Below are 26,712 nucleotides of genomic sequence, written 5' to 3'. Positions count from 1 at the left end.
CTTGTAGATCTGCTATTTTCACAATATGTATCTGTGGAACCCAGAGTCCAACAAAATGTAATGCCTCAACTCCTACAATTCCAAGTGTCCCCAGTTCAAATCTAATTATTATTGGGGGGTCACGGCCTGAAAAGGTGGAGAAACGCTGATCTATAACATTGGTTCTCAAAGTGGGGTCCTTGGGGGGGTTCCAGGGGGTCCCCAGCAAAATATGTTAATATAGCATCACGATAATTTTAACCTTTTATACTTTGGCTATTCAAAAATAGCAGATATACAAGCTCATAGTGCGGCACCGAGTGCCACGCTATGAGCTTGTTGTTTGTAGATCTGCATTTTTTTGAAAAATCGTGAAAAATTGTGCAAATAATGGAATATATTATGTATATATTTTAAAGCCGACATTTGTAACTCAAATCTTTGCTTCTGGGGGTCCCCTGGAACAACATATTTTGAGATGGGGGTCCGCGGCCATATACATATCATTTTGGGGGTCCTTTTAAGATAACATGCGCGGTCTGTGAGTCTTGGTGACGGTCGTGAACACGATGTCTGACGCGAAAATCAACACCACGAGACTGAGTGCCGTAGACAAAAGAGGGAGGGAGACACACAACACAGCCCTCACATTTGCAACAGGAGGCGGCGGGCGCTTTATTGGCGAAATAAACTTGAGATTCGCATTTAAATCGATTCGCATTGAGCTTGCCAGCGGCGTTCTAAACAGGGGACAGACCCGTTGGGGACGTTTTATTATCCACCATGCCTAGCAGCACGTCTCTGTTGGAGGCCGACGAGGGGGAGTCGGAGGTCCCGCCGCCGCTAGCCGTGCATGGTGGTGGGTTCACCGGTGTCTTAGGCCTGGAAGAACAACCAGACCATCACCACCACCACCACCAGCACCACCAGCAGCATCAACCGCTCCCTCCTCCCGGCTCCCACTACAGTCTTCTGGGGACAGTCCTGGACCTGAAGCCGCTGTCTCTGCACCACCACCACCACCACCACCACCGGCCGCCCTCGGAAGAACAAAACCCCCCGGAGGAAGAAGATCCACAAGTCGGGGACTCTTCCTCCTCCAACAATGGGAACAACGGTGCAGTTAGCACGCTGCTAGCTCACCACCACCACCACCTCCACCAGGCCCTGGAGCCACCAGCACCCGAGACCATTCTGCTGTACAACAACAACAACACCGCCACCACCGACGACCACCTGGATGATGTGATCACCGCCCTGCAGCAGTCGCCTCACGGCGGGATGATGGTGCTGCCGGCCCCGGGCTCGGTGTACGGAGACCCGGGCTACGACGAGGCGGAGCAGCAGCAGTCGCTGCTGATGCGGCGGAAGAGCGTCAACACCACGGAGTGCGTGGCCGTGCCGAGCTCCGAACACGTCGCGGAGATCGTGGGTAGACAGGGTGAGTTTATTCAAGCTTTGATTGATCATTTCACGTTCATAAAAGAAACGGATCTACAACCTCGCAAGGCGTCTCGTCGGCGTTGTGGGCTTGTAGATCAGCTCTTGTATAAATTACGTTGGCAGTGTTTTCTAAAAGTGGGTCATCAGCGCCAATCCTCACAAAAAAAAAAGTTTTGCATAAGTTGTTTTCACGGTAACAAACATCTCAAGTTTGATCCCGTCAAGTAACATTTGTCTTCCCCTGGTTGACAGTGAAAGTAGTCATTATATGTGCATGGTCTGCTTTGTTTCAGAACATGAATAGATATGTTGGTCACCATTGCATTGCCACATCAGCCATACAGGCTATAGTTAGCTCTTTGTCATCATAGTCTGCATGACCAACGACAAAGTCCTCTTTTCAAGCTGTATCTGTCGTTTCTAAATCCAAGGTCTTTCTCGTCTTTTTCCTAAACTTTGCATTCCGTGATGATACGGTTTGGCACTTTGGGAGAATGGTGTTATTATTTAGTCGGGATTTGGACCAGTGGGGGAGGGTAGTAGCACACACACACACACACACACACACACACACACACACACACACACACACACACACATATTGTTGACAACAACAGGAAATCGCTCTGGTAGTGATTTGTTGGACTCACAGTCACAGCTGAAATAAATATATTTTTAATGTAATTTGAAGATAGCTGAGTACCAATGCATTGTACAATTGGAGATGTCATGGGGAATTTGTTTGTTGTGGAGATGTACAGACACTGTCCTCCACCATTTTTCTCTAACTGTGTGTGTGTGAGAGGGGGGGGGTGTATACTCGACTGTTTCTGCTAACAATAATGTGAATGAGAAGAATGCTATACAATACAAATGGATACTTTGTTAGGTGTTAGATATACCCAACTGTCATGCCCATCTCTACCTACAATTAACATATCCACTCTGTGATTAATGAACAGAGTTAATTCTCTTACCCCTTCCTCCCCCTCTTGGCTCATCTCAGGCTGTAAGATCAAGGCCCTGCGAGCCAAGACCAATACCTACATCAAGACGCCTGTACGGGGAGAACAGCCCGTCTTCGTTGTAACGGGTCGCAAGGAAGATGTGTCCATGGCCAAAAGAGAAATCTTATCTGCGGCCGAGCACTTCTCCCTCATCAGAGCCTCTAGAAACAAGGTTGGCCCTCTGTCTTCTGTGGGGGCACCAGGACTTCCAGGAGCACCGACTCTCCCTGGTCAGACAACGATCCAGGTCAGCAGACATGATATTAAGTTATTAGCATATACGTACATAATTACATATAAACATTGTGGCTAGTATTTGGATCTGGACTGACTAATACCATTAGTATGGAAGTGTTGGTGTATTATCATTACATTTTGTGTAATGGGAATATCTACTCGATATTTTATCCACGTGTTAACTTGTTCCCACACAATTCACTCTTTACAGGTACGGGTGCCATATCGTGTTGTGGGACTGGTTGTCGGTCCAAAAGGTAGGTTCTAATTGATTAATCAATTAACTTGACCAATTCTTAAAATCCCTGTCGTAAATTGTGTTTATGGAAAAAGCAGCAGCACTCATTGATGTGTAGTTGTGCAGTATTTGTGTTTGCAAAGATTTTCTTAAGTATTCCCAGATTGTAACCGTATGGACAGCCACAGTTATAGACAGCAAAGGATGAGATGAGAGAGGGAAGGAAGGAGACTTGGGGGAGACAGATGGTGAAGGCAGCTGATTCAAGAGCTACCGTACATACATAAGAGGAAAATTATGAATATATTCAAAAGCAAACAGGGGTCAAGTGATGGGAATGAGGTATTAATTCTGAGAAGACAGCTAAGAAAAGATAATTGCCACCCCTCCATTTGGACAGTACCATTGTAAAAATCAGATGACAGATAAATCAGATGACAGATGTATATCTCAAATCAACACTGTGTTGAAATGTGTCGATCATCAGTTATACTTTAAATGATGATGAACAGCTTGGGCTTGCTATGTATTTACTGTTAACCCATTAAAACCAGGAAAGCATTTGTCTCATTTTCGATTGTATATATATATATAAAATCTCTCTCTATATATCTCTAGCCATATAAGTTTTTCAGAAAACTGTTAGGATTTTGAAGGCATTTGTAGAATTGGCCTCAGGCCTAAGTGGGTAATACAAGCAGAACAGCCTTAATCTTGGATAGTACAAATTACCTGGTTATTTACATATGTTTTCATACAATATCTTTGCAGCCATATTCCCTTCCAACCAATTCCTGAAAGTTGGCAACCTTGATATGGATTGCAACTGACATTTAGCAATGACTCGTGTTGATGTAGAACTTAGATTTTCACTCACAGTGGTATTGAAAAGTCTTCAATTTAAAGTGCTGATACCTGCAGATACCCTGGCTAGGATGTCTCCTTTTTATTTTGGCCGTGTGGACCCAGCCATTGATTGCTCAGCACTGTTAAATAACTATGGTCCTGGTTATCTCTCTCAGGTGCAACCATCAAACGCATCCAGCAGCAGACACACACATACATCGTTACGCCGAGCCGTGACAAGGAGCCAGTGTTTGAGGTCACGGGCATGCCAGAGAATGTCGACCGGGCAAGGGAGGAAATTGAGGCACACATCGCTCTCCGCACAGGCACCTGTGGTGGCATAGAGGTTCCTGGTACAGATGACAACGACTTTCATTTCAACGGGAAGGATGTCAGCTTTGAAAGCTCTGCGGCACATGCAGACGGGGCGTGGCTTCAGGCGAGTGCGCCATCAACCGGCGGCAGCGTAGTGCCACTGAACGTCACTGGTACTCAGCGAATCAACAGCAATATCAATGGTAGCGTTCGAATGTCTTCCACCTACCGCAATGACAGCTCCAGCTCCCTCGGCAGCGGGTCCAGTTCAGCCGACTCATTCTACGGCAGCGGGAATGGGAACCGGATGGCGGATTTCAGTCCGACCTGTCCGTTCAATGCCAACGCCAACAACAACAACAGTAATGGACAGAATGGCAGTGGTGCAAGTTTCTGGTTCGGTGACAACATTCTCCCCCTAGGATCTGAGGAGCTGGTTGGTCTGGGAGGGGGAGGGTCCTCCTCTGGATTTGACACCTTGACCATCTCCACTGCCCCGGGCTCACACTCAGTCCCTCAGCCTCATGTGGTCTGGAGTCCCTTTGTGGATCGACAGGGCATCCAGGCCTTTGATGCCCGCCCAGCCCAGGTTTGTGCATTGATCTAATGTTAATGTTTAATATAAGGCCTTTCCAGCGCCTTGAAAATGCATGACATATGAGAACAGAAATACTATTTCTTTTTTCTTATGGTCTTCAAATGTAGACTTTATCGGAGATACAAGGTTTTCATCTTGCTGCAGTTCTATGTAGTGTGTTTAAAAACAAAAAAAAAAGAGTCCAATGAATGACGCCCATTCCGTCACATTCTCCAGACCAGTCAGCCAGGGACCCCACGGCTCTCACCCACCTTCCCTGGGACGGAAGCTCTCGAGCACCCCCAGGCCCAGCGTGTTCAACGGGGGCCTCTCTGCTCAGGCGGGGCCCTAGACTCCCACACTTTCTCAGCCTACGGCCCTGCCTTCTCTTCTTCCAGTGAAAGCACTGCCTCTTCCTCCTCCCCACCTGAATCATCCCATCCCTACCGGCCCGGGCTTGGATCGTTGGGGAAAGGACAGGAGATCTGCATCCACTGTATGGAGAGTCAGGTGATTGCTGCCTTGGTTCCCTGTGGGCACAACCTCTTCTGCATGGAGTGTGCCACACATATATGCCAGGGATCAGAGGCTGTGTGCCCTGTGTGCCTCTCTCCAGTCACACAGGCTATACAGCTCCGTAACATATGATTTTAACCCAAACACCTGTTCTGAAGATGCCCGTAACGTCTGACGAGGGTTCAGCATCCCCACTACTTCCTTCCATAACGTAAAACATTATTAGTAGGGGAAATCGCAAAAGTGACCCCATTATCAGCATCTACGTGCATCTTCACCCTATATTTTGTTCAAGTTCAAAGTTCTGTACGTTCGCGGGTGCGGTGTGAAGCCCATCTGCGCACGTCTCCGCAATTGTGAAGTCTTCTTCCTATTGGTGATTGATCAATGGAGGGTCAGTGACCCTCTGGTAGCATTGTGTGGGGTAGGATATTTATTTTTCCTGTCTGCTCATTATTTTTGATCAAGTATGGATTTTTATCCTTTGACTGTTCAGCTGGCGTTTGGATCAAGATTTAAGTTGGCCAGGCACAGTTATGATGTTTTTCTCTCAATATCTCAACTGTTTTTGTTTTATTTACTTTTTTATTTTTTTTGCTGCTAGTCTTTTTCTTTCTTTTCAAATGTGAAATTCTGGTCCTGCCCCATTGCCTCTCATAGATAGTGCTTAATGTAGGGGGGATTACAAGCACACATAACAGTATTCCAGATAGTAGCTGATTTTTGCTGCAACAAATGATCCTCCATGGAAAGCAGATACCAACGCATACACTTGTCTTATCCAAGATTTCCTATTTGTGTTTGAGAAGTTTTATCTGTGCTTTTGTAAGCATGATGTTTACAATTCAAAAATGGATCTCTTTGGTATGTTGATTAATAGTGCGATGTTGGGCATGCTTGTAAACACACTGAGGCTTTTCAAACTAAGTGGCTAAATCCTGCTACTGCACATTGGTTGCACTCCAAAAGAAAATTCCCATTGCGTCATTGATTCCTCTTTCTTTTGACTTCCAACAACAGAACCAGGAAGTGGTTAACTCCTCCCAGTACCAAGATGCTGCACCACTTCTCTACCGCCATGTTGCTTTCCGTTGCTTCTTAAAAATAATCTGTTTACAGTAAACTTGTGCCTAATTCCATTCTGAGTAATCCAAACAAAAACTGGTTCAGTGGACACACATATGTTACTATGTCTTATTATAGCAAACCTGTGGCCTTTTTGGAAAGCCTGTAATTTACTGGACAACACTAGCGCTCCAAACCATACCTATGCTCAAAAGAACTCACACTGACAGGGGACTTGTCTTAATGTGTTCAGCTTAGTTTAAGAAACTCTAGTTTCTTAAACACATTCTGGCACTAAGATTCTCTTTCGTCCATTGCTTTAATTACGATGGATCAAAGAGCTTATTACAGGCATGTGAATTTCCTCTTTTGGTGTTATTTAAGATTTTTATTTTTTACTTAATTTGTTGCTCTCCCCCCCCCCCCCCTTCCATTTTTCCAGACAACTTTTACGTATTGCACTGAGAGATGTAACTTTTAGTTTATTTTCATTACTCAACACTCCTGCACATCACTACTGGTTATTCCCGTTTCCTTTGCTTTTTCACATGCATGTGTTTTTGTTTGTCCCAGTCACATCCATATTTAAGTAAACCAAGCAGTGTCGTCATCTGCCAGCTAGGTCTTTACCACCCCTTTGACAACATCCCATATTGTCAAAGAGGTGTTATGTTTCCACCCTTTTATATTATTTGCATTGTCAGTGCCACTGAGGTAATTTGGATCACAGTCCCATAGATTAGGCAACTGACATTTTATCTATACCAGTAGCATCCTCACTTTGCCTGAATGTCACTGCTCTTGCCTCTTACCAATTTGTTGAAACTATGTTGTGTATCTCCTGGTAAGCATTCTGTGTTATTCAGGTGGGCCACAATGGTGCAAATGAAAGCTGCCCATTGCTTCCTACATGATGTGAAAAACCTGAAATAGGCCATAACACCACGTTCTGTTAGGCTGTGCTAATGCTATGATGGGACGGGCTCCTTTAATTGGTACACACTTGCATAGCTATACTCCTCACTTGAGTTGCCTTCATGTGTGTTCAGCTTGTTTTGTAATGTTTTGTGCCCGATCAAGCACAAGCCTCCCCATAGCTTGATCAGTGGATCACTACCGACTGATCAAGATGCATTTTTATTTTTTTATTTTTTTCTACAAAATGTTTGTTCACTCTCGACTGAAAATGGAAAGAAAGGTACAGTATAGTGGAAATCATCTCAAACTCTAGCTTTAAACACCAACGTCTATAGACTTTGTTTTATAGGGGTGAACATTTTAAAGGGGAAGTGAATGGAATTAGATAATCTTGAACTATGTACACACTACTTAAGGCCAATACTATTGCTTTACTATGCGGCATGATGCTAGTGTGGATATCGGATAACAGTCTCTCTAGCGTTTCAGCCATAGTTGGGGTGGAAATAGTATTTGGGAGTAATGTAATTCCTTAGCTCTATTTACTCATTGTTTCAATTGCATTTCTGTTTCTTTGAATGATTCAGTTTAATTGCGATCAACCATTGCGCCACCTCCTACACACAACACACACACACACACACATGCTTCTTTGAACAGCCAGGCTCAAATACTTGTAAAATAATTTAAAGTGTTGGACCTGGTTGCCTTTCCCCCTACGTTTCAACCATCTATCCGTCCTTTTTATTTGGGAGGCATAGCTCTCAGAAGGGTTGGTCTCTCTTTCTCTCTCAAGAGGGAATGCAATACACTGTAGGCCCTCAGTTTCTTGAGATGGATCTCTATTGACATTTTTGTGTATGGATTATATTATTACTGTTAATGACTGATAAATATATACAGAACTTTATTTTTTATTTTGTTACATTTCATATATACGACTATAAATATATATATATATTAAAATGTTTACAAATAAGATTTTTTTTATTTCTTACTTTTATCAAGTGAGCGTTGAGGTGGAAACCCAAGAAGCGCTGCGTTGCAGGAGGGTGTCAGTGCTATTTGCTTGTAGTCTAGTTAGTAGTTTACAGTATTGACGATAATAGTATTGATAAGTGATTTAGCTGCCGTTTAACCATAGTGGAAATGGAATGTGCAACATGAGCATGTCTACATAATGTACCGCCAATGTAAAACGTTACACTGCAACTGTTTGTAAAGAGGCCAAGGATCTAAGCTGCCTGTTATGTCTGTACGCCACCAAATTAAAGCCTGATGTAGACTTGGTTGTATGCGTGAGTTGTGCACTGAAAATGGCCAATCTACAAGGTCTCAACGCTTCACAGCATGACACGTTGAGCTTGTAGATCTTCTATTTCCGGTGTGTGTTACTGGCACACAACGAAGTATAAATCAGGCTTTAGAATGGTATACTGTAAAATAGATCTTAAATATCTATATATAAATATATACATATATTAAGCTGTAACAACAGTTTAAAGTATTTGCTAATTTTACTACACTTTTGTTATGTATATGTAGGGGGAAGTCTTATGGCATATAAATTCTACAAATTCAGTCGGGAATTTAAAAGCAGACTATATTTTATGGTAACGGCCTTTTAAGTTATTGCGGCCAAAGCACTGATATTATATATTTGCTGTAAAGAGAATTTAAGAGTTTTATTTTTCTGATATTAAAGTTACTTAATAAAGACCGTTTCATTTAAAGCCATCTCAGCAGTCATGTCTATTATTTAAGAAGTGAAATGGTTGGTGCCTCTGTGTACAACACTGTCTGTGTACACTGTAGACTTCTCCTGTCCACAAGGCTATGTTCAGACGTCAGCCCAAATCAAATTTTTGGCAATTTTTAGGTGGTGTGAAATGCAATTCAGATCTGATTTCTAAAGCTGTCTTAGTCAGGACACTCAAACTAAATCCTGATTTATACTTTATTGCCAGAAATGGCCGATAAACTAGCTCGCAAGTCTCGTGACGCGTTGTGAGCTTGTAGATCTGCTATTGTTGGCGATGTCTGGATACACAAATCTGACCACTTGCAAGTAACAGTGTTGATAGTCAGTCCTAAAGATCTCTCTGGGAGACAAATAGGATCTGCCTGTAGTATATGTACCATCATTGCGGGACCATTGTATGACTTGCCCACACACTACTTTGTTGTTTCCAACAACTACGTATATGGGTGTGATGCATTCTTCATGTCTGAAGAAGAGCAGTGTGATCGAAACATCACTTTCTGGTGGCTGCCACAATAAAGTCATAGAAGGGAGCCACAGTGTGTAAGCTCATCTTTTTCCCTGTGATGCATTCAAAACAGCGCACAACACATCAACTAGATATCTCCGTCTGAAATTTCAACGTAATTATCTTAAAGACAATCCAGGCTACAGCAGCTCCCAAGTTCAGATTTTGTTACCAGTTCCTACCTATAACCATATAATGAACACAAAGTATGTGCTGTAAAGCATGAACACAGAACGAGCTCTAGAATGTCAGGCCATTTTAATAGATTCTCACATAAGAAATGCAGGTAAAATGTATCTCTGTAATCTGTTAAGTAGTCACCATCAGTCCATCCTGGCTGCGTGTCTAAAGGTTCCTATACTAACTCCATACTGCAAGTAATACAAAAACGTTTGACCTTAGAGTGCAGAAGATAATTTTCTCAAATTAAACAGCAACAGTTATTCAGAAAACCATCTGTGATAAAAAGTCATTTTTGCCATTCAAGCTAAGGCATAATTACACTGGTAAATGAATGTATACAAAGTCCAATTCTTGAATTACTTATGTAGAGCAAACAGCTTTTTAACAATGCTGTCCAAAAGCACAATGTCAGTAGGTGGGGTGAGGGGGTGGGACCCCTCATGACAGTCAAAAATAATCCAGTTTAATAAAAACAAAACAAAAAACATCACCTTAATTCATTCCTTGGGGAGTAGGCAATCTCAAGTAACAAAGCAAGGTCCAAATGTCTAAATTCAAACATTCCTTCCCAGTAACACTTCGGCTGTAAACTGCAATGCTAGTTTTTCATACATAACAATTAGTCATTTTCTATAGGGATCAACAAACTAATTTATGAAAGAAAAACAAATAACTAGTTTCATATGCTTGTCATTAATGAAGGCTTTATATATTGATTTAAAAAAAAACGTAAACAAACTTATGTAATGAAGTGATGATAAAGTAAGTTATACGTGTCCCATCATGCAGGGACAGTTGGGGATTGAATTTCCTTGTAATTTAAAACTAATAATTTGATCTCACCACGTTCTAGAGTCTAGAACAGCAACAGGGCATTCCTGGCTGATCGACAAGTCTTTGACTTCCCAAATTAAGACTTCCCAGATGGCAAGACTTTAGGGACCCAAATAGGTTGAAAAGGGAGGGCCATCATTTACAGATACAGTATGAAAAGCTCAAATAACCCAAACACGTTTTCTGCATCGAGGAATAATGCGCTTTGAGTCATTGATTTAGAATTCTGACGAGGGAATCTCTGACAACATGCTGGACCAATATACTTAACTAATTTGTACTGTATGTATGGTGGGAGGTATTCGTTTCCCAATACGTCTACTCATTCATGCAATCATCAACATGCATTTCATAAAGCAAAGTTATTTACATGGAGAAGGAAAAAAAAGCTCAAAAGGCAACTCGAAAATTACAAGAGGGGGGAAAAACTATGTAAATGTGTAAATGCCTATATTGTGAGGGCAAAAGTTTACCTTTTCGAAGGTGTCTTAGTGTTGCGTGTCTTCTATATATCTCATCACAATGTAGCCCCGATTATACATAAAACCTAACAGGCTTATCCACTCATTCATCACAGGACAATGCAGCCACAAAATATAGTATTAAAAGCAAGAAGAAAAACAAAATAAAGTGCTGAAAATAAAATACTTTTACTTAATGCTTTCATTAAGTAACAAACAAAAATAAAAACCAAGGGAACACTTGTTGGGAAATCATCTTCAAGACTACCTACATAAGGGACCAATTCCTGGATCAAGTGGCACAGGGCTAGACACTGAGTCATTAAGTACAATGAGTCGCAACTGGTGTACTGTGGAGTATGCTCATACTTTCCTTCAGATTGTTTTAATGTCAATTTAAAATGATTCCTTTAATGTTCAGATTGTTTTAATGTCAATTTAAAATGATTCCTTTAATGTTCAAAGAATTATCAAACATTTCCACCGAACAAATATCAAGCTCAGCAGCTCCCTATGCATGCTGGTTCAAATGTGTTCATACAAGGCTTTCTATGATTAATGTTTCTCTGCGCCAATTCAAGTTGACATAACCTGTTTCAGTATAGTGATTGAATGACAAAATTCAGAACTCGGCTGCTTCACCTCTTTTCCACTTTGTTACAGCTCATTGCATACTAGTGTTTGTGGTGAAGAGTTGATGAAAGACTTATCAGTGGCATTGGTACATTTTCCAAAACTGAGATCACAACACTGAAAGTAACTAATGGGATGTGACCACTGTTGAAAATGTACCAGTAATGTAGTTTTCGGTTTAAGATTTATTATTAAAAGGGTCATAAAAATCAACCAGCAGAGCACTTGAGGCAAAATGAGTGAGCATTGCAATGCAAAGAAACGACCTAATATCATAAACAGGCTATATGATAAAATAACAGTATTGCATTTAGAATCCTGTGTAATGCAGAAACTCTTGGGCTCTATAATACACTTCTAGTCCAAAGTGTAGAGCTGAGATCCTTAACATTTCTGTGACCCTGTCTAATAAAAAAGAAAATACTAGTAGGATTTGTCAAGTGACTGTCACCATTATTTATGGGTCCAAATGCAAAGAACCCCTGATGCATATAGTCCATAACCTATGGTAGACATGTTCCTGATGAATAGCAGAAGGTCAGTTGTAGGCATTGTGTGAATCATGGCATTCAGCATGTGTAGGGCTGTGGGATAACCTGGTGGCTATGGTATTATTGGTTGTGGCTTTGTAGGCTCTGCAATGATAGTACAACCTCGTCCAGTTATTCAGGATTGTCAGTAATGTCCTACTGACTGTAGGTCAGGGTCATTCTTAGATCTATAAAACAATTTTCAGTAGTCAATGATAGTTGAATCCAGGGGTGCCGTGTAGTCCATGTTGGACCTGATTGTTCATTATTTAAATGCAGACGTGTCAGGTCAGCTAATGGCATGGTGGATTTTGTCCTGCAACTTTCGATCAGATTCAGTAATATCCTTGTCCAACTCTGTGATTCTCTATTCCAGTCATCAAACATCACAGCCATCTATCAAAAACTAAAAGTATCTTTTAGTTAAGATATATGGCTTTGGCCGGTGTTCGTGTGACACTGGCCATTTAAAAGGCAAGCGTAAGGGGTCACCACCAACCCCGCCAAAACAAATTCAACAGGGACAGCACTGGTGTTGCAGAGTGACGAGCACTGCTTTGGAAGCCTTTCCCATCCACCCAAACCGATTCCTTTAGGGACGCCATTCCTAAGCCATCGCAATTTCTGGTCCGATCGGGGGATGATGCCAGGACAACCTCAGTCCAGAGAATGGGAGTCAGCTATAGGCATCGTGTGCAGAACCTCATCCAGTAACTGGAGTGCTCTGTGCAGGTGGATCTCAATCCAGCACGGTGTCTCTTTGATGCTCTGGCGGGGGTAATCAGGCCCCCAGCCCTTGACGAAGCTCATCCTGAGAATACACAGCCTCCGCAGATCGTCTACCCCAATACCTGCAGCCTTTGACAGACCTGGGTGGAGAGAAAGGCAGTTATATATTCACACCCCATGCTGCTGACTCCAAATGTGATATCTTCCCTACTATTTGAACTTGAAAGTATATGTGCACAGCAAAGTTGTCAGTGTTATCCCATTAAGGCCTGAGGCCGATTCTACAAATGCCTTCTAAAATCAGTAGTTCTCACACTTTCAAGATTTTTCAAAAATGTAAAAAAAATAGCAGATGTACAAGCTCGTAGCTCGAGCTTGTATATCTGCTATTTTTGAATAGCCAACGCAAAAATCTAAAATGACAGATGTGTAAATGGTATAGGCAAGGAATCTATCCGAGAAGTTATTCATGGGCTGGTCCAAATGATACATCAATTCACACCTTTCTACAATGTGTTACGAATGTCCCCTGAGAAGGCATTTCTTTGTTTATGCCCACTGATATAAATTTGCTTATTTCTGTCTAAATTGATGTAATCATGGCCTGGATGGCATTCTGCTTCTGTGTGCCTGACAGCAGGCGTTAACCCAGAGTGTGATCTGGGATCAGCTACTGCAAATGTATTTCCAGTTTGTCTTTTGTCTTACTGATAGCTGGAGCAATCCCTCCAACTGATCCAGGTCCAGGTATGTTCCCTGCCACAGCGGCCGCCTGAGCTGCTGCCGCTGCCTGAGCCGTGGCAGCCTGCTGCTGCATCTGTCTGTGACACTGGCGTAGGTCAAACACCTAGGAGGAAAAAATACAACACTTTAAGAGCACCAATCCACAGGCATTGGATTCCCCATTTCCCACCTGCCTGCCAGACAGAATTATTTATTTGCCACTTGTACCAATGTAGTATTATTATAACACACAAATGAGACATGTGACGACTCAGTCAGAACCCACATATTAAGTATTATTGTCCTTTGTAACAAGTGTGTATTTAAGATCAGCACCCAGAGAATATTCAGAGAAATATCCTTACCTTGATGTAAGCGCTGGGGTAGATTTTATGAACAGCATCTCCCGGGGCGCGGCCCGCCTCTCTATCCAGGTAGTAACTCTGAACAAACACTGCATGGTCACTGAGGCAACGCACCCACACATCTCCCTCACCCTTACACTCCAACTGAACCCCTTTACCAATATGGAGCCTGAGAGAGAAATGGACATGGTGGGGAGTAGAAAGGAAAGGAGATAAATTGACGATATTGAACAGAATGAACAGTATCAATGTAAGAGGTCTCCTAAAAAAAACATATAAAGATTAACTCACTGTATGATGTAGACTTCAAATCACTATTATGAATTGTGTGGATTAACTAGTATTTGCCGTAGGGTTTTCTTTAGCATTGTGATCTTATGATCTGCCCCATAACTTGATTTAACAGTGTAAAATTTCAGCAAATGAGACATGCTTTCCTCCTGGCGGTCAGTAATAGAAGCAACTTATTTTTAGCTTTACATACTAATAATGGCATTTCATCACCACCAATTATATGAATGTGAATGAATATGATTCAATGATATAGCAAAGTTGTTTTGTTAAACTGTAACTGAATGATCTGCCAGAGCTATATGGGAGCCAAAAAGGCCTTGCATCTGGCATCCGTGTCATTTTGCTTAAAAGATGGGCTGAAAACATAAAAAGCCAAACAAACCCTATATCAGTGGGACCCCGTACTTAGACTGAGCCACCTACCTGGCTCTCTCGATGGCCTCGGTCCGGTGGACGTTACTGAGCTGGCCCAGACAGAACCGGTCTCCCCCTGAAGGATCAACGTAACCATCCACAGTCACAACGGGACAGGTGGAGGGCACCTTAAATGTCTCGCCGACCTGAACGTCCATCTCAAAATAGGCGATGGAGCACCAGTAGTCAGGGGCTGTAACAAAAGGAACAACATGTCAATAATACACATGCAGTAATAACTAAAATCAAGGTTTGATCCAGATAGTAGAAGAAAAAGCAGAATCCTTCCTTAGAAGTTAAGGGTTGCTTTGCGCCCTGATGTGACAACTCTATCCAAGTCAATAATCAAGGAAAATTTTTAAATTGGGAATCTGCTTGCTCTCTACGCCTCCCTGAAGAGCTTTACAGAATGCTACATGAAAATCCAGCATGTGTAATCAATGGAAAACTCCTATAGGCAACACATTGTCGATATTGCCTTTAGTAGGAATGTGGGGTAGAACCTAAGACAATAATCATGTGTAAAGGAACAAACTGATGAGAACACAATACTGTTGATTTTAACTGCTGAAAAAAAGGGCCCAAATTTCCGTGGCCTGAAGTGTTTTCCATACAAAACAGGTTGTGTGTCTGTTCTCACCTGGGTGATTGGATATGGGAGGCTGGAACACCAGTTCATTGTGCACCGGCCCTAAAAGAGATAACAGTTACCAAGATCGAAGTGTTTGTTGTGTGAAGCATTACAAAGAAAAACGTAGTGTGTGCACGTATGCGAGTGCATTTGAGTACTTACAGTAGTGTCCGGGATGTGGCATAGGAGGGTGGTGCTGTAGATGGCCATTGGTGTGGTGGGGCAAGTTTGGGGTGAAGTTGCTGTTTCTTGACCAGGTGGAGCTGGCATCTGGGGAAAACAAAGCGACAGAGGAGAGATTGATATCAACTATAATCTTATTTCACACCCTGTAATAACAGGGCAGACCAATGTAACAGTGCAATGCAGTGCAACTACAAATGCAGAAGGACACACATGCACACAGACAGAAACACACGTTGAGAAACCTTTTTACAATACATCCTCTCCCCTGGAAATAACAACAAACAACAGACAGCCATGCAGAAACACACACCACTGCTGTTCACAAAGTCAACGTAAACAAAAATGGACAAGCATGTGCTGCTGGGATATTTCAACATTCATCTTACTTCCTGATCCAGCAGCAATGGCAGGGAAGGATGATGTGGAGCCAGACGTAGAGGCCTCAGAGGGTGGGAGCAGGGTGGGGATGCCGAATGGCTCCGAGGGGGCAGCGCGGCTGCCGGAGGGGGGATGCTGGATGGTCTGGAGGGAATGGCCTCCCTCGATGGAGGGCAGGCTAGGCTGTCCGTCAAAATCATACTCGTCCTTAACCATCAGCCCCGTGCTGGGGCCAGAACTGGTCAGTGTCAGCCCTGACAAATCTGAGGACATAAAGGTAACTAAAATACATGAATAGTGCGAAGCGCTAACACCATCTAACCTTGCAGTTCAAATTATTCATCTCAATCCCTGACCACCCGCTTCTATCGACCTAGTGTATGGTTTGGATACTTCAATATAAAATGAGGTGTTACAAGATGGATAACTATTAATGTGTGATGTTATACATTTGCAACCAGTTTTCCAGCAAATAAAAACAAAAAATGTCCTAACTATGCCTGTCCTCACAGAGCCATAGAAATGAGGCGCAGTTTACGGAGCTAGTTCAGGCCAGGCAACTCAAGGGATTGGGCTAACCGATCAGGTGACTAAGTCACATGCACTCTTCTCCTGGTCGGTGAGTTATAAGTAATGCTCTGCCTACCTATCCAGTCTGGTTGCGCTCTTCTGCTGCTCTGACGTGCGACGCTGCTGCTGCTGCTGCTCTGCTGCCGAGATCCTGCCGGATCTGCTGCCCTTGCTTGCTCCCTCTGCTGCTGCCCATGAATAGTCTCATATTGTTCATGTAGGTGGTCATACGGCGTCGGTGTTCTTGGTTGATGGTTGTAATCATAGCTACTCAGCGGCGTGCTACTGCTGGTCCTAATCGTGGTATTACTTTCTTTACTTAAGTAAAAAACTAAATTAAATTATGGCTAAATCTCTTGCTAAACGCTCAGCTCAAAAGCAGTAGCGTTCGTCATTGATCGATATCAGTATGGTCAACTAGAGTGTAGAAATAGAGTAACGACACGCTTGATTCCGCCGCAAAACTGGCTCCTTAGGCTATAGTTCCAAACATTGAGTTAGACGGAGCACTTCCGCATTCCGGGCTATAGTTCCAAACAATGGGACTGCCTCATTGAGTTAGACGGAGCACTTCCGCATTCCATTCTTACAATGGGAGTCGACGCTAGTGTCAGAACTCTCTCTATGGCACTGGGTTGACGGTAATTCACCAACAGTGTTGCTTAAGTTGCTATGTTTCTTATCGTAAGCAACGATGGGCTCGGGGTTCTGTTATGGTCCCCAGTTTAGCGTGTATTTGTTCAAAGTAGTTCACTTTATCTCAAGATTGGGTTTCTAGACCTGGTTGTTTACTTCTCTCTCAAGAGATGACGTCACCGATCTGTGCGCGCTGATATGGCTGGTAAGTACTGCTTGGTAGAGAGAGGGCATGGCTTCACTTTGTGATTTGCTTTGCTTGTTCTGGCTCTAATGTTCAGATTAATATCTTTATGTACTGGTTAAAACACGGATATGCTCAGTTGGCTGCATCTTGCTTAATTTATAGTTTAATGTATCATGGTTAGTTCAGTGGCTTTAGATGGTACTCTTATTCTGAAGAGATCGTCCACCGGAAGCTAACTTGTGAGTAGCGTTCAAGAAGTAGTTGTTTATGCTGCTAGAATTTATTGAAATCGATTTAGCAGTTATCTATAGGAGGTTCTGTTTTGGCGTAGGGCTGGAACGGATGAACTATTACGTTATGGGATAAAGGGATAAGTTTGGTTCCGTAGTCATGCTGTCTGACTCTATGATTGGTTGACTTTTCTGGTGTAACCTGGGAATTGTAGTCTCTGCTCAAGCCTCCGGCGTCAGATCAGTGGTTATGATACAGGCAGAGAGATTTTATTCACGTGCCGATCGCTGCATAAGCTATATTTATTATTTTATGTAGTCTGCGTGGTAAAATAAATTCAATCAGGCTGGATGGCATAAGATGTTAAGTAATCTCAGTAAGCCACAGCAACTAAAGCATTATATTGATACAATTATTATACGTTATGAACTTGCTTGTGACTTGCAATATGAGTTATACGTTATGAACTTGCTTGTGACTTGCACTATGAGTTAAACAGCAATAATATTAAGTATCACAGCGTAGGATTAATAAATGTGCAAGTCTAGTTGGTATTAAATATCATAGGTTACGGGTCCGTTCGGATTCCAATCATCATTTAGCAGTATCTTTATCAGAAGGCTGCGAGTATGTTGTAAGGATGTGCATAGATCATTCTATGCTTAAAGCAGTCTGTAGTTGTGCAGACTGGCATTATATCGCGTTAATTTTAGTTATGGGCGGATAGTAGTGGTAGGGATGATTTATCTCCATGTGCGATGGTGGCTATAGTTTATCTCTCCTGTAGATATGTCTGGCATCTATTTGCAGAGTAGGAAATGGCACCAGACGTTGTCAATTCATGTAGCAGTTCAATTGCTCTAATATGTGGTGGAGGTAAAGTAGGCGTTTCATATTACGATGAAATAAACAAATGAACTTGCAGTGCAGATTAGACGTTATTGGTTGCATTCTACCGTTGCTTATGCTCTTGTATTGCTAAATTACACTTGTTAAGGATCAGGATGAGCTAAAGGGATTCTCATTTTGCTGCATACATTTGGATAAGAGATGGTAGAGACGTTGTAGCACAGGCTAACACAGTACGTTTGCTTCTTGTGGAAGCTTTAGATTGTCGTAGCACAGGTTAGCACAGCATGTTTGCTTATGTGGAAGCTTTACATTGTTTGTAGCACAGGCTAGCTCAGCATGTTTGCTTCTATGTGGAAGATTAGAGTGGTGTAGCACAGGCTAGCACAGCATGTTTTGCCTACGTGGAGGCCGAATTGTTAGCACAAGCTATCTCAGCATGCCTTGCTACGTGGATAGCTCCGGATTGTTTGTAGCACAGGCTAGCATAGCATGGTGCTTCCGACGCGGAAGCTTGGATTGTTCGTAGCAAAAGCTAATTCAGCATGTTTGCTTCTCATGTGGATGTTGTCATGAGCATCAAGATTACAGAAGTTAAGTTATTGCAACAGGATAGATAGTGGGGCTTCAGTAGAGTCAAGATATCAGTCATTTGTCCAGGTTGGCTGGTGCGCATCAATTAAATAAAAAAAAAAAAAAATATATATATATATATATATATATTTTGCCGCGACATATCTCGCAGGACGGATAAAAGAGGGACTCCGATCCTGGCTGCTCCTGTTATCAATAGTTACACTATGTTGATGGGCTCTTTGCTTGTCTCATGCTTATCAAAAGCTGGGTGACTGGAAGTATTTGTCCACGTATAAGAGGCGCTGCTGTATTCGCCAGAGTGGGATGCTCACGGCATATTTAGCACCACATCAAGGTGTGTTCATCACTGGTGACGAGTGTTGCAGCGCAACCAGCAGCTTGCGGTGTGCGACTGACTGTGTCAGGATTGAGGCCACACTCGTGCATTGACGTGCAGCATGCGTCCCCACTCATCCACAGTGAAGCACGCACGATTCACCGTGGCTATGTGAGTGGCTTCAGAAAGTAAATTCCTGTCCCAGCTGTCTATAACGGCGTCATCTCGTCCAGGGTGGCTTATCATGGTAATTGCAAGAATAATTCTGCTTCTGGTTCTAGATTCCAGGTTGAGCTACCTACGCTCTTGGCGGCACTGTGAGCTCTCAAGGCAGCGTGAGAGAGCTGTTCGAGATGTGGGCTTCTCAGTGTTCTCAGCACTATGCTGCATCATCTACTGTGCGGGCCAGCACAAGGCTCTCAAGGCAGCATGAGAGCACTTGAGATGTGGGCTTCTCAAGGTCTTCTCGGCACCTATGCTGCATCATCTACTGAGCTGCCTAGCCTCGCTGCTAAACTCTGCTAAATCAATTCTGCCAACCCTCTGGCGTCTGGCTCTGTTGGGCCGATCCAGACTTGCAACAGATGGCATTTCGTGCTAAATCTATTAGGCTATGGATGGAGAGGGATATCGGCGTTAGCTAACATTATTCACATGTCTAATAATCTGCGTCAAGCTCTGCAAGCTATAATTTAAGCTTGTATACCAAATTATTTCTGCATCAACTGCTATGATGCTAATTGCTAACATGCTGCCACATGGCGCTTAACCCATTTAGACCATGGCCGATTCAAAAATCGCCTTCTAAATCTGACTAAATTCTGCAAACTTAGTTTAAAATATATATAATATATATAAAATGCATGTTGCTATACGGTAAATGGCAACATGAACCCAAAATGGGTTAAATTGGTCATAGGATGGCCGGGCTAATCCAGAATTGCAATAACATTGTGTTTGTCTCTCCATCTGTAGGCCTAAACTTGAACTGGTTCACTGCAAAGCTGCGAGAGATCTGCTCAAGCTGCAGGCTTTCTCCATCCTCCGTATTGGTGTAGCTACACCTGCAGCGCTGCTTGCTTCTGCTTCTCTTAAATCTATGGGGCGAGGGTCCTCAGGAGCTTACGTAGATAACGTAGATATTGGTTAATAAGGATGACATTCTGCAGGCTAAAAGCTCATGAGTATGAGCGCTCTCGCTGTTCTATCGCTAATTCAATAAATGCTGCTCGCTTTAATTACAACTCGGGTGGATTGCTGGGGATTTAGTTATTGGTGACTTCATGGCGTTAAAATGTTGGGCTATTTAATATGTTGGGTTTAAAAATGTTGGGCTATTTAATATGTTGGGTTTTAAAAATGTTGGGCTATTTATGACTATAGTCAGGCTAATATATTATATATATATATAGTACTGATTCAGATGTTAAGTAAAGATAGCACGTCTTTACACACATAGTCAGTACACTTTATTTATTATGGATGATAAACAATAGTTATCATTCATCATAGGATGACTCATTATATATATATGTGTATATATATATATATATAGCAGATTTCTTTGAAAAAGAAATAAATATAGAATGTCCTCTTCGAATCCGAGTTGGTGCGGCACAGCGTGGACGCCATATTAGGATACCGTCTAGGACTCCTGAATTCAGGGAGCAGCGGGTACCTGGATTCATCAGGCTCGCTGAACACATGGATGCATGCTGCATTTGTTTAGTTAAATTTAAAAATGAAACGTGAGGAACACTATCATGTTAGTAAGAAACAAGTCATGGAGCTCCACCATTCTCACAGATGGTTGGTCCGGCGTCAGGCCCTGTGCTCTCAAGCCGTTTTGGGGGTTCTTGCTGTTTTGGGGGTTTAATTCATTCCCTGTAAATGCTAATTGGCATGTAACATTCATTAAAATGTTATCCTTACATGGAATGAATGGATTCAGAGGCCTGACGCCAAACTATGCTTCCTCTTGTTTCTATACCATGCTCAAGCTTGCTAAATATATATTGCTAATAAATATATATTCTAATCCAATCTAAGAGTTGTCTGACTGAAATGAGGCGCAGTTTACGGAGCTAGTTCAGGCCAGGCAACTCAAGGGATTGGGCTAACCGATCAGGTGACTAAGTCACATGCACTCTTCTCCTGGTCGGTGAGTTATAAGTAATGCTCTGCCTACCTATCCAGTCTGGTTGCGCTCTTCTGCTGCTCTGACGTGCGACGCTGCTGCTGCTGCTGCTCTGCTGCCGAGATCCTGCCGGATCTGCTGCCCTTGCTTGCTCCCTCTGCTGCTGCCCATGAAAGTCATCCCACCCGCCTCCCCGGCATCCACCTGTAGGCTCTGTTTCTAGATCCCCTTGGGGGTTTAATTCATTCCCTGTAAATGCTAATTGGCATGTAACATTCATTAAAATGTTATCCTTACATGGAATGAATGGATTCAGAGGCCTGACGCCAAACTATGCTTCCTCTTGTTTCTATACCATGCTCAAGCTTGCTAAATATATATTGCTAATAAATATATATTCTAATCCAATCTAAGAGTTGTCTGACTGAACTATGAGTAAATCTCAAGCTCTATAAAATTGGACTTGTCGTGTGGGGTTGACACAGTGACTTATATCCCTAAACATCAATTGGCCAAAGAAAAAAGGCATTATTTCTCACCTATACCAGGAGACACCACTCTCTCATAGTGATAGGGGTTGACACATACACTGTCACACTTAAGGTCAAAGGCAAACTGGCAGTATTTGACATGCTTCAGCTCATTCTTATGTAGATCTGGCCACCTCCACAACCTGGCATAGATTACATGGGGGAAACCTTTACGTCCAGCCACCTGGGAACAACAGGAATTCAGTAAGACAAGAAATAAGTGAGACGAGGAATTCCACACCAAGACAAGAACCATGGTCATAGAAGAAATGAATCTGCTATTTTCATGGTTGAGTTTGAACTTGTAGCCTACTTTATACTGAATAGCAGTATAATAGACAATTTCCCAGAGATGCTCAATCAAACAAACAGAATATAATATATTACAGTTTCTACAACTACTACATGAAAGGTTCCATCTTCAAATATTAGTTTTTTGGTTATTTAATTCCAATGTCCAAGGTGAAGAACAAGAATAATTTTATGTAACAATTTCCAGGCCCAGAACAGCCAATCTGATACCTTAACTTTTCCACATTTTCCATGACTATAGCAACCCTGTGCTCATTATGGTAACTGCATACAGAGACAACTAATTGCTCCAACCTGCAGTCTTCCATCCAGTGTTCTCTGGATTGTGACACACTTGCTAGGATGGGCTCCGTTGGTGGTGATCGCCGTGATGAGAGAGTCCAACTCGTCCTTCTTCTCCTTCAGCTTTTTCACCAAGCTCTCAATTGCCCGCTTAGCAAAGGTCTCACTCTCACCACCCTGTCTGTGACACATCAAACTGTGCACAATGCTCAAGCAGGCATCATTGCTTGTGGGCGTGTTGGTGATAGACATATTGAATAATATAGGCGAGTTGTTTACACTGTGAAGCACAATATCAGAAGGAGTTTAGACATGAAGCACAGCTAAAGGTGGTCAATTAATGTAATAAGTTTTGGCTGCTTTATGTACACAAACCTGTCAGGTTCAGAGTCAAATACAGTATTTGTGGATCTGAAAAAGAGGATAACAGAAAAGGTTAGGTCCAAGAAAGTTACTTACTTGCAAGTCAAGCTGCTATTAACTGTATGGGACGTGGAATTATTTTAACTCGTGCGTGTGTACAGCAAGGGTCCATTTGGTTCGTTTTGTATTTGTATTTTGTATCATTTTTTTGTATACTTTTGTCTTGATCAATGATCTCTGCCTGCTCACCTACCAGCTCCACTGTAGCTAAACAACAACACTGCACCACAAGGTGGACTGGACACTCAAATGTTCCAAGTTTGAGCTATTTAGAGACTATTTCAGTGTGCTGCCATTATCTCGGGGACAAAACTAAAACTAACACGACTTACAAGTCATTGTGTTAATATACAATGAATAAGAAGTTATTATAATTAGCACTGTTGTTATTGTTGGCGGGTGGTGGTATTAACCAACTCTGCTAACGAGCTAGCTACGCTAAGGCTGAGAGCTGTGTTGCCAGATTTTTAGAGAGAAATAAGCAACCAAGTCTATGAAAACAAGCTCAAAAGAAGCGACTAAATAGGCCACCTGAGCATTTTAAGCCTATATGGCTATTGGAAAATAGACAATCTACAACTCACAGTGAGCTTGTAGATACATCTTGAAGAAAATGTGAAACATTTGGAATATTTAATATTTTCAGTAGGGGGTCTGCAAACAAATACATATTAATTTGGGGGTCCTTGACATGAAAATGTTTGAGAACCACTGGCACTGGTTTAATCAACATTTAGGAAACAAGCCCAAAAGTCGCTTATAGTAAGCAGACATGGCAACACTGACTGCGAGCTAAATTAACATGGTTGTCATGGTCTCGTCAGATGAGAGACAGACAGACAGATTGCTTATAAAATGTAACTAGAAGTCTAGAACTAATTGTGACGCTAAATCAGTAGTTCTCAAAGTGGGGTCCGGGGACCCCCAGGGGTCCTTGAAGGAGTTCCAGGGGGTCCCCAGCTAAATGATAGATAGTTAGGAACCAAATGGACCCTTATGTGTCTGTAACTCCAACTAGGGCAAAAAAAAGTAGTGCCTCGCGGTGACGCAACACTTAAAAAAACAACAACACTGAAAATACGTCATTTTTGACGGAGCGACACTGCCCGACGACGAAGTGTAAATGAGTGTTTAGCAGCCAGTGTTGACAGGTTTCGCGAGAGAGACAAGGAACCTAGTCTTATGTAAAAACAAGCGCAAAAGAAGCGAGCCCTTCCAACTTTCCAACCAGTGGTCCTTGAGGGAGTACCAGGGGGTCCCCAGCGAAATTAGTTAACATAGCGTCACAATCATTTTAACCGCTTAGCTTTGGCTATTCAAAAATAGCAGATATACAAGCTCATAGCGTGGCACCGAAATTGAAAAACCTTGAAAAAGTGTGCATATCTTTGAATATATATATATTTTTAAGCGAAAATTAACTGACATCTTTGCTTCTGGCGGTCCCTGGCACAAAACATTTTCAAATGGGGGGCCGCTGCCAAATGTATATCAAATTAGGGGTCCTTCGCATGAAAAAGGTTGAAAACCACTGCTTTAAACACATACTTTGGCTATTTTCACAGAAAAAAAACCCAACTGGCTTATAATGTTTTCAGATGGGGGTCTGCAGACAAATAGATATTAATGGGGCTCCTTGACTTGAAAATTAGGTAACAAGCCCAAAAAAACCGCAACCACCAATTTTTACAAGCGACTTCACAGAAAACAAAGCCCAAAGTCGCTTATAATAAGCCGACATGGCAACACTGTTAGCGGCAGCTAGTAGCTTTTTAGCAGCAGCAGGGGATCAAGGTGCTTTGTATTTGCTGATCCGGTCTGGGTCTATGCCGGATACGGAAACGTTTCTTGCATGTGTGTGCGTGAAAATGACCCGATACAGTAGGCGGGCTCTAGACCGGATCACACTGGTTGATTCTCAAATTAGAAACCCTGGTGGAAAAGCCTGGTGAAGCGAGGAGAGTGGAAGTTACCGTGCAGACGTTGCCTCTCGTCTTGGATTTATATCCACTTAAGGAACCCTTTAAACGGCCAACGGAACAACGAGCGAACCGACCCATCCATCCCCTGCTCGCGTAGATGTATAGCTATAGTTTTGACTTACATCCTCAGAGCAGCGCGCGTACTGCCGACATGTCCACACTACACACATACACAGGACCATTGGAAATCAAATCACGGATTTCGTGTCAACAACACACTACCCCCCTCCCCCCCGTTCCAAGTAACGTAACGCCGTACCCAAGACCAAAATAGCAAGACATGCCATCTCCGGTTTACTTTTTTGGTGAAGTAGGCGGACGCCTTTTTAGGAGACCGGAAGCAGGTTGGAGTCTATTCGTTCCAATGGAAGTGTGAACGTGAACACAGCTTCTGAACCATTCTTTATCTCCATGGTCACTGAACAAAATTTTGGACCCGATAGTCACAAGCCACACTATATTCCCAAGATGTTCATACTAAAATGGCTTTTTTTCAGAGAGACAAAACAAGAGAAAATCTACTTTGTTATCGACCTTTCTCTGTCCCACCAACACACTCTCGCGGGATCTAGCACCAGTAAACATTGGACGTTTGCGAGATTGCCATTTGTAGGGCTTGTGTACCATGACATATAAAGGTAGACGCCTCATTCGGCTCTGAAGCGTCTGTATCTCGGGCGCGCTTCCTGCTTCCGCAGGGCTGTCGTGTGCGTCACAGAAGCGGAAGTTCGGTAGGCCAATCAGAGGCAGGTGGGGGCGGGTCTTTTTGTAACCCAGCTCTTAACCCTTTGAGAGGCAGCAGCTGTGCGCAGCATCTAGTTAGTTGGAACTTGGCAAACTCCACACTCTATTTGTGAAATTCAAATAAGAGACATGGTCCTTTTTCATATCAAGGTCCATTATTTATTCAGCATTTGAGTCACGGAACACCGTTTGATAAGCTTTAGCCGCTCACACCCAAAACGTAGAATATGTTATCGTTCGATAAGATGTTGTCAAAATAACAATTGTTTACGTTCTCTAATTGTGTACCTGTATAGTAAGTAATGCAGATGTTTAACAATTTGACTCTTGACAGTGTGAAATGTTATACTCAAGATTTAAAGATCTATAAGGGTCCATTTGGTTATTATCAACTCTCCATCATTTAGCTGGGTACCACCTGGAACCCCCTCAATGACCACTGGTGGTTCCCGGACCACTGGTTGAGAACCATTGCACTGACAAGTCCCGGAAAAGACGCACTGTGATTGGCCAGTAGTCAACGCACTGTGAGCGCTGTGATTGGCCAGTAGTCACTTTGAGTGACAGGTTCCCTGCGGAAGACGGAAGAGCCGCCGTGTATTGCGATACAAGTCGCCCCAATGAACTGCAGAGGCCAATGAGGTATCTAGGTTTCTAATATCTATGTTGTGTACCATAGATATTAACTCGTAGGTTAAGAGCTGGGTTAAGAGCTGGGTTACAAAAAGACCCGCCCCCACCTGCCTCTGATTGGCCTACCGAACTTCCGCGTGTGTGACGCACACGGCAGCCCTGCGGAAGCAGGAAGCGCGCCCGAGATACAGACGCTTCAGAGCCGAATGAGGCGTCTACCTTTATATGTCTATGTTGTGTACCATGTTGCCTCTAGTGGCTCCAATCGGGATAGTGTATCTTCATAAATTAACCATCTTTGGCCGTACACAGACTACACTTCTTCTTCTTTTTGTTTTACGGCGGTCGGCATCCAGATTGTTAGTGCATTACCGCCAACTTTGATCCAGAATGGATCAAATAAAAACTTACTAGGCCTACGTTATACCATTTAATTTCGATCATTCCAAATGGGGGCACATTGGTCACCGTGTCAATTTTCTTCGACCCTAGTTAATACTTGCACTACTAC

At 42.8% G+C, this 26,712-nt stretch overlaps 2 protein-coding genes across 8 annotated transcripts; one reads left to right on the top strand and one right to left on the bottom strand.

The window, feature by feature from the left end:
* Positions 1–617: 617 nt before the first annotated feature.
* Positions 618–8,872, top strand: LOC308088175 (RNA-binding protein MEX3B-like). 2 transcript variants are annotated; one of them, XM_080432560.1, is made up of 5 exons: positions 618–1,420; positions 2,429–2,676; positions 2,878–2,923; positions 3,927–4,654; positions 6,179–8,872. In XM_080432560.1, exons 1-5 carry the CDS (start codon positions 763–765, stop codon positions 6,278–6,280), a joined length of 1,782 nt encoding a protein of 593 aa, XP_080288686.1. In that variant the 5' UTR covers positions 618–762; the 3' UTR covers positions 6,281–8,872. The 2 variants fall into 2 exon arrangements, with proteins under 2 accessions (XP_080288686.1, XP_080288685.1); XM_080432559.1 differs by having other exon boundaries at positions 4,880–8,872.
* A 786-nt stretch (positions 8,873–9,658) lies between these two features.
* On the bottom strand, positions 9,659–25,030 carry LOC308089492 (mothers against decapentaplegic homolog 4-like). Of its 6 annotated transcripts, none has more exons than XM_080434253.1 (11): positions 24,816–25,030; positions 22,795–22,830; positions 22,432–22,699; positions 21,835–22,009; positions 15,781–16,053; positions 15,371–15,478; positions 15,218–15,268; positions 14,587–14,770; positions 13,870–14,038; positions 13,490–13,628; positions 9,659–12,921 (listed from the first exon to the last, which is right to left on the bottom strand). In XM_080434253.1, exons 3-11 carry the CDS (start codon positions 22,669–22,671, stop codon positions 12,710–12,712), a joined length of 1,551 nt encoding a protein of 516 aa, XP_080290379.1. In that variant the 5' UTR covers positions 22,672–22,699; positions 22,795–22,830; positions 24,816–25,030; the 3' UTR covers positions 9,659–12,709. The 6 variants fall into 6 exon arrangements, with proteins under 6 accessions (XP_080290379.1, XP_080290378.1, XP_080290380.1 ...); XM_080434252.1 differs by lacking the exon at positions 24,816–25,030 and adding an exon at positions 23,032–23,274; XM_080434254.1 differs by lacking the exon at positions 24,816–25,030 and adding an exon at positions 23,036–23,274.
* Between the last annotated feature and the right edge of the window lie 1,682 nt (positions 25,031–26,712).

This window comes from Gymnoscopelus braueri, assembly GCF_963280865.1.
Source record: "Gymnoscopelus braueri genome assembly, chromosome: 7".
NCBI lineage: Eukaryota > Metazoa > Chordata > Actinopteri > Myctophiformes > Myctophidae > Gymnoscopelus > Gymnoscopelus braueri.
This window is presented reverse-complemented; position numbering and strand designations above follow the sequence as displayed.